The sequence below is a fragment of the Lasioglossum baleicum genome, chromosome 4 (assembly GCF_051020765.1).
Source record: "Lasioglossum baleicum chromosome 4, iyLasBale1, whole genome shotgun sequence".
Classification (NCBI taxonomy): Eukaryota; Metazoa; Arthropoda; class Insecta; order Hymenoptera; family Halictidae; genus Lasioglossum; species Lasioglossum baleicum.
The window spans coordinates 2,867,270-2,875,734 of NC_134932.1; the positions used below are offsets into that span (position 1 = coordinate 2,867,270).

The following is an 8,465-nucleotide window of genomic DNA, read 5'->3' on the forward strand; positions in this document are numbered from 1 at the left end:
TCCACTTCCACTCTATCACCCGGCAGCTTTCGAGGACGTCCTCTTCTCCGACCCCGGGCGACAGGAGCTGGACCAGGTGTTGCAGGTAGCCCAGCTCCTCCTGGATCTCCATGATTTGGTGGCACAGCGTGACCCGTCGCCGGTGCACATAACGGGGTTCGTCTAACTCTTCCATCTGTAATTAAGTGGGATGCTGGGGTGTTATCGTTTTGTTCGCCTTCGAGCGGTGGAGTGTACGGCTTCAGGTCGGATACGTGTGACTTCCCGGCGTCCTTCCCTTCCGGGGTACTTAATCGATAGACGACCGACGACAATACTTTCGCGACTCGGAAGGGGCCGCTGAACTTTGGGCACAATTTGGCTGCGATGTTCTGCGCGGCGGACGAAAGGACGCGCTGCCGACGAAGGACGAGGTCTCCCTCCACGAAACGGATGTCTTTTCGGTGCAGGTTGTAGTTTTTCGCCTGCGTCTCGTACGCTCGCTCTAAATTTTCGGTGACCCAGTGGCGTAATGTGGCCAGGTGCGACATACGCTCTGACCAACCCTCGATAGGCGCTACCTCCAGGTCAACCGACGCTTCCTCGCTCTCGCGAACGCATGACGCTGGTTTCGGTTCGCGTCCGAAATTCAGGAACGCGGGCGAAGCTTGCAGCACTGAGTGGTACGCGGTGTTGTACGCGAATCGAAATTTTGCTAAGTGCGCGTCCCACGTACGGTGGTCTTTCTCGATGTAGGATACTATCATCGTTTTTAGTATCCGGTTCACCCTCTCGACAGGATTCGCCTGGGGGTGATACGGGGGTGTCGTCGTGATCGCGATCCCGTAAGTTCGTGCGACTTCGTGAATCGCTTTATTCACGAATTCGGTACCGTTATCCGTGAGCAATACCTCGGGCGTCCTCCAACATGAAAAGACAAGGTCTTCGAGCGCGTCCGAAATTTTGGCCCCGGTGGCCTTCCGCAGGGGGCAACACTCGACCCATTTCGTAGAAAGATCTTGAATTACGAGCAGGTACGAAAACCCTGCACGACTCGGGGGAAGCGGGCCCATAATATCGGTTGCGATAACCATCCACGGCGCGCCGATACGACGCCTTCCCATGAGCCCAGAAGGGAGTGATTGCTCAACCTTCGTTAACTGACACGTGGGGCAGCGTCGCACGTATTCTACGACCGTGCGAAACATTCCCGGCCAATAGTACCGGGTCGCTATTCGATGGTAGGTTTTCTCAACCCCCAAATGACCCGCTTGCACCTCGTCGTGACTTTCCCTCAAAATCTCAATTCTTTTCTCGGCCGGTACGACGAGTTTCCACTCGTCTAAATCACCGCCGAGAATTTCGGAGATTAACGGGTTGGTACGACGATGGAAAAGTTGCCCCTCGCGAATGGACCAGTCGGGGTGGCGCTCTGGGCCGTTTTCTACTTCTCGAAATTTCTGATCGAACCATTCGAGTTTCGTCACGGCCGCAGTCACTAATTCGACCCCCCCTTCCCCCGGTTCGACTCCCTCGTACATGCGTGATAACGCGTCCGGTACGCGATTGAGCGCTCCTTTTCGATACTTAATCTCGAAATCATACTCTAATAATTGGAGCGCCCACCGCGCGAGCCGACCGGAGGGGTTCGACAATTTTCTTAACCACCGTAAACTATTGTGGTCGGTCACGATCGTGAAGTGGTACCCCTCGAGATACGCTCTGTATTTCTCTACGGCCCATACTATCGCGAGGCATTCTAGTTCGGTCGCGGAATATTTTCGTTCGGCCGCGCTAAGCAACCGACTCGCGAACGCGATCACCCTTTCGGTTCCCTCGATCTCCTGTACAAGCACTGCTCCCAGTCCTACCATGCTCGCGTCAGTCTGTAAAGTGAAGGGCACCTCGAAATGTGGGCAGGCCAGGGTTGGGGCGGTCGCGACTAACGTTCGTAATTTTTCGAAAGCGGATTGCTGTTCACGCTCCCACTTCCACTTTGCGTCCTTCCGCAAAAGGCTGTTCAGCGGATCCGCGACTGTGGCGAAATCCGGGATGAACCTGCGATACCACGAGGCCATCCCCAGAAATCGCCGCAGTTGTTTTACATTCCGCGGGACCGGAAACGATATTACCGGTGCGACTTTATCGGAATCGACCTTTAACCCTTCCTGGCTGACCACAAATCCGAGGTACCGAACTTCCTCCTTACAGAATTCGCATTTATCCGGGTTCACGAGTAATCCCGCCGATTTTATGCGATCTAGAACCCGTTGGAGCCACTCGAGATGGCCTTCGAACGATGGTGTCGCGATGATGACGTCATCTAAATACACGAACACGTAAGGCTCCATTTCGGGCCCGATCAATCTGTCTACGAGACGTTGAAAAGTTGCCGGGGCTCCCGTGAGCCCATACGGCATTTTCTTAAATTGGAATAACCCTTTCCCCGGAACGGTAAACGCTGTTATTTCCTTGCTCGACTCCTCGAGCGGAATCTGGAAGTACGCTTGCGAGAGATCGAGGGTCGAAATGTATTTCGCGGCTCGTAATTTATCTAGAATGCTCGACATGATAGGCAGCGGGTACGCGTCCTTCTTAGAGACTTCGTTCACTTTCCGGAAGTCTAAACAAAACCGATATTTGCCGTTCGCTTTCTTTACCATGACGATCGGACTCGACCACTCACTTTCTGACGGCTCGATTATTCCGTTTTCCAGCAGCGAATCCACTTCTCGGTAGATCGCTTGCTGGACGATCGGCGAGACCGGATAATAACGTTGTTTGATCGGCCTATTATCACCGACATCTATTCGGTGAGCGATCAGAGTCGTCACGCCAGGCACCCGGTCGAAGCCCTTCATTTCTCGCTCGAGAAACACGCGTAACCGCTCCCTCTGCGACTCAGAAATTCGCTGTAGGCCGCAGCAGAGCGGCTTTTCCGAGATACAACCGAATGAAAATTCTACCTGCGGCCGCGACGCGAAGTGCCATTTTTCCCGATGGTATTCGACGACGATACCGAATTGAGCGATCGCGTCGACTCCCAGCAAAACCGGATTTACTAAATTATCGAGGACGTAAGCGAAAATTTCCCGCGTTTGGTCTCTGATTCGTAGCGAAAATCGAGCTTGATCTACGGCGCGATCGACGGCTCCCGTGGCCAGAAGAAAATAACACTCGTTTTCGGCCGTCGTTATCGTGGCGGCCTTCCCCACGATCGAAATGGTTTCGCGACTCACGAACGGGAGCGACGAGCCCGAGTCGATCAGTGCGAGCACCCGGCGAAAAGCAATGTGCGCGCCTACGACAAGTAGCGGAGGTTTCGATACACTTGCGAATCCGAACTCGGTATTCGCTACGCGGGCCGAAATGATTGGGTACGAGGCCGTTCGGGCCCTTACGAGCGGCTTCGATAGTAGTTTTCCGCCCGCGGAGGGCAACGACGGCAGTCTCTCGCGATTACCCCGGGTTCCCCGCAACGATAACAATGTCGAGTTTGCGGCACTGGACATTGGCGCGACCTATGCCCCGGCCGGTGACAATTCCAGCACGTGCTGTCAGCCGCCGGCTGTCTGACCGGCGAAGTGGCAGTTCTGCTGGTCTCGGTCGCGGTCGGGTGGGTTCGGCGCGGCTCGTCTCGCGAGCGGTTGAACGGCGGTCGGTTATGACGCGGTTGCTCGGCTATCGGGGGTTCGCGCGGACGCGAGGGGCCCGCACGATACCGCGGTTCCCCTCCTGACGCGTCGACTACCGCGTTGACCCTTTCGTACTCCTTCGGCTTTTCCGGCTCCGCCTCCGCCGCCTTCGCGTATTTCTTCGGGTCGTACGCGAATTCTTTATTCGCAATCGTATGCACGAGATATTTATCGACGCTTTGCGGCATCGCGAATCGTTCCGCCTCGCGCATTAATGTCGCGAGCTCCGCTACTGACGTAACCGTCCGTTTCTCGATACCGACTCGGCACTCCGCCCTCGCGCCCCAGAAAATGCGGTTGATCTTCATTTGTTCTGACCACGGTCGCTTCAATCGCGCGAACATGCTGCGCATATTCGCGAGGAAATCGCGAAGCGGTTCTTCGGGTCCCTGCCTTCGAACGAGAATGTCGTGTTCGAGCAGCTGTTGGTAGTCGGGGTCGCGGAAATTCTGGTGCCACTCGTATTCGAATTCCTCCCAGGTGGACATCGGAGGGCAGGTGTCGAACCATTTCGCCGCGGTACCGGTGAAACAAATCGGCAGACAGCGTAGGAGGTCGTCATCGCGAACGGTACAGGCTCTTCGCATAACGGAGAGCCTTTTGAAAAATTTCTCCGGGTCTTCCCCGGGTTTCCCTTCAAACGAAAGGTCCCATTTCCGCATGACCTCGTACGCCGTCTTGTTACCCTCAGAGTCGACCGGAGGGACTGAGGTCGTTACGGCGGCTGGGCGCGGTACTGTCGGGGATGGTTTCCATCCCGTCGGTACCTGCAGCATAGTTGGACCGGGGGGGTGGGACTCAGGGTCCTGTTTTATGACAGTCCCGTCGTTCTCACTCCCGTGCGCGCTGTAGTACGATTTGTCGTCCTCCGGCCACCTCGAAACATAGGTCCTACTACCCTCCGCCATCGCTACCTGAGAGTTATTTACGAGAACCGTACTCGAGAGCGAGACAAAAGATCTTACAATACGGTCGGTAACGCCGAAGCAGTTTTTCGAGCGCGATGTCTCGGCTTGGTTTTCCCGCGCGACCGTTACCGAAACTTTACCCGGAGCTGTCGAACTCAAGGACCCTCGACCGCGCGGTGTTTATTTGAACGTCCGGACACGGCTCGGATTCCTCGCTACGATACGAAACTCGACGTTGACCTTGACTAGATCGCTGTTGCTAACCGAAATCGCTGTCCTTGAGAATCGAAATATTTTCGTTTTCGAAATCTAACCGCCTCACTCAGTGCTGAAATCCCGCATTTCCAAATATCTTGCAAGGTCGTTACAGGGGGTATCGCGTCCTTGCTTTGTACGCGTCGATAGTCGTTCGCACAGAAAAAAAAATACAAAAAAAAAGACTAGCTACGCGACGAACACGAGGGAATTTGCCTCTACAGGCGGGGAACAAAAGGAAACACCGAAGACGTACACTCCAACAAGCACAAATTTCAATAAATTAAATAAATTAACAAGAAATATGTTGGCAAGAATTAATCAGAAAAAAAATTCTTGTCGAGCTGGCTCGCCTCAACAAGTCCTCGTTTCGCGAGGAACCTCGAAAGTCACGCGACGGAACGTGGTTGTGCGTGGCTTTCGTTTGATACGTTCGTGAGAGCAATTCCACGAACCCGGAGAAATTTTCGCGCTGCGCTTTAATTTTCTCTAATCGCCGAACCCGTGTCTCGCAATTCCCGTCGATTCTCCTAATTCCGCGCGGGCGATCACGGCTTGCCGGAAGATCGATACGCGATCGGCCCTGTGAGAGTCTTTCGTCAACCCGTGCCTCTCTCCGTGTTCAGGGAAAATCCTTTCGAAAGAGAGGTCCCTGTTCGGGCGCCAATTTGTCACGTTAACCTTTTTCCGACGAGCGGTTTGACCCGCGGAAGCCGGTTACCTTCGGGCCTTACAGGCGCTGAGACCAGGCCGCGTGCAAGCCGAGTGCACGCGGTCCGCCCGAGACAATACGGGACTCGAAGATTCGACGATTTCCTCACGAAAGTTAAAGGTTCGGGCGCCAGGCACCGCAAGGATGCCACACGAAACGCAAAGCACTGCTCGAGCTCGGAGAAGCCGAGGTCGAGAGCCGAATCTTCGAGATACGCGGATCGAAAATGACGTCGAGACTAGGCCAGATGGTTCGAACACGGGGTGACTAGGACAGCCCTCTCGGCAGGACGGATCTCACAGGGAATCGAATAATTCGACTACGATATGGTCTCGAGCTATTTATTGTAGCAGTCGTTAGTTTACAAAATCAGCGGCCACGTGGCCGAGACCCGAGAGCCCGCGCTCTTCGTACAAGATAGCGAAAAGATGGTCGTTCGCCGCGCGGTTGTCCTACATATTTCGCTCGCAACGATACCGCTGGCAATTACCGTCGTTTCGTTCGCAACGAACTTCGGAAACGCGGGCGCAGATGACGGGCGAACTGCGAGACTGCCGCGATAACTTCCGCACGTGAATCGCCCCGACGCGTACGTTATCGATTACGCGATCGAACGCCGACGGACAGAATACGCGCTTCGACAGGAGACACAGGATTCGAGAAACGCAAAGATACCGAATTGAATTATTCTCACGAACGCGACTCCTCGTAAGACACTCTTTCGCACGCAAGTTACAGAGGAAAACTCTCCCGAAATATTCACGAAAACCTGAAAGCATTCCGAGAGGAATGCGAGCGAATTATTGAGGACCGAACGGGAAGCGTTCGTCCTCGCACGACGAAGGTCGAGCCGGCGCGCAACAAAAATACCGAATGGATCACAAGTGCGACTTACCGCTTCTCGTGGCGTTTCTCGTTCCGATGTAATCGAACGGCTCCCGGTAGAGCGTGCAGCAGATTTGGGCTCGGGTGGACGTAGTCCTTTGCTCCCGAGGATCCTCACGGGACACTTGACTTTACTCGCGGCGCAACGATTATTCGGATCTCGCGATTATTACAAGGGCGTGTACGTGTCGTCAGTACGATAGCCAGCGCGACAGTGATCCATCGATTTTCGGCCGCCTAGCGGATCGAACACGGTTCCCCCCACTCGACCGCTTTTCCGAATTGCCTATGGCGTGTTTCCACGGCGTAACTCTACGGCACAGGAGCGTACCCTCTTCGCGCCCTAGGGCCCCGGGCAATCACGAAATTGGTCAAGGAGCTTATCGCTCACTTGACCAGCGGAGGGGCTTCCTCTTCTTGGCTGCGAGGGCACCGACCCCGGGGCAGCTCTCCCTCGATGGGGCGAGACGACGTCAGGGTATTCCGTCGGTCCGTATCGGACGAGATGTTCGAAAGCTGTTGTCCTGGCGGCGCCTCCGGTTTGCTTGCCGAGTGTCCTCGCACCAAGCTCTAATTTCTCGAAACGGCCATTCGCTTTTCCGTCGGGCGCTTCCTGGCCTTGGGGCGACTGTTCGTTTCCCGTGACAATTCGGCCGGTCGGTGGTTCCTTAGGCGCGTTCCATATACGGCCCTGAAACTTGCCGTTCTCGGCACGCGCGACAGATGTCATTAGGAGGTCCTCGATAATATCGGGATCTCTTAGAGGAGCGCTCTCGAATCCTGTCTCGGTACGTGTCCCGTTAGAGGGCGGTCCGGTCCTTTACCGTTCTCGAACCTACGCGAAATCACCGGAGAAGGGACGTCGCAAACGTTGCAACGTCACAACTGATTTGAACATTTTATAATAAGAATAGGAAAATAAGAAAGTTTTACGTCATGACAATTTTTCAGCAGTATTCTGAATTTTGTGCCTACGCCGTTGAGTACCCTCACTGAGTACCCTAGGGTACGTCTGATTCCCTCTCTTCGCGACTCGAGTAGTGGGGGTGACTGCGTCGGCCAATAGAACGCTCTAGTCGAAACTGCGTGTGAGCCTAGGCGCCCCCCTCCAAGCCAACCAATCGGGCGCGCATTCTTGCCTACGTCACCGTATTCCTGCCAGGGATCTTCTTGTTAGCTCTCAGCAATACATACGTCCGTCTCGATACAAATGCGTCTCCCGCCGATTATGTATATGGAACATCACTGCGTGTACCGGGAGAACTCTTCCTAATGGACGATTATAAACACGATCCCCAGCCGTTCCTGGAAGAGTTTCGACAGTACATGCGTGCCGTTAAGCCGGTGCCTGTGGCACATAAGCGTAACGTGAAGACTTTCGTCTATAAGGAACTAGAGTCGTGTTCGCATATGTTCATGCTTGTAAAATCCGTGCGTAGACCTTTAGAACGGCCTTACACGGGACCACACCGATTACTCCAGCGCATTTCAGATCGCGTATATTCCATCGAAGTCAACGGTTCACCGCGTAACGTTTCTATCGAACTCTTAAAACCTGCGCACATTGTAAATGAAGGACTCGAAGCTCCGACATCCGCTGCCGCGCTACCGATTCCAAGTGCGCCGTTACGCACCTACTCGCGCAAGAGAGTCACCTTCGCAGACTCCGCACATTAGGTTAAGTTTTTCTCTTTTGTAAGCGTCGCGCGTAGTATGTAAGTTTTTTTTGTACCTAGCATGTAAGCACCTTTTGTAACATTTCCTTTCTGTAAAGCGTCTTGTAAAAAGCGAAATCTTGTATGCTTCCGCTTCCCTTTGGGGGGGGGGGGGAGTGTGTAGGGGCAATATGCGTTTCCGCGCATTGCCATGGCGCTCGTGTCGCCTGGCAATAGCCGCATGCGAGCGGCATAGCGAGTCGCCCCTCTAGGCGACCCTGCGTTGCTGCCTAGAGCGCTTTCCCGCCTAGGCGCCATTCTCCTTCTTCTCTGATTCTTTGTACAGACACCACGTTGCTTTTCCTTAGCCGTTGCT

The 8,465-nt window shown here is 54.4% G+C and overlaps 1 protein-coding gene across 1 annotated transcript; it reads left to right on the top strand.

Moving 5' to 3' along the window:
- The first annotated feature begins 6,891 nt into the window (after positions 1-6,891).
- LOC143208466 (uncharacterized) lies at positions 6,892-8,111 on the top strand. Its single transcript, XM_076422938.1, has 2 exons — positions 6,892-6,973; positions 7,597-8,111. Exons 1-2 carry the CDS (start codon positions 6,892-6,894, stop codon positions 8,109-8,111), a joined length of 597 nt encoding a protein of 198 aa, XP_076279053.1.
- Positions 8,112-8,465: the final 354 nt, after the last annotated feature.

What these genes read in the sequence shown, in the direction of transcription:
- LOC143208466 (XM_076422938.1), top strand. Translation starts at nt 6,892, where the DNA reads ATGGGGCGAGACGACGTCAGGGTATTCCGTCGGTCCGTATCGGACGAG. An exon ending in TTGTCCTGGCGGCGCCTCCG is followed by an intron (nt 6,974 to 7,596) that starts GTTTGCTTGCCG and finishes TATTCCTGCCAG; the next exon opens with GGATCTTCTTGTTAGCTCTC.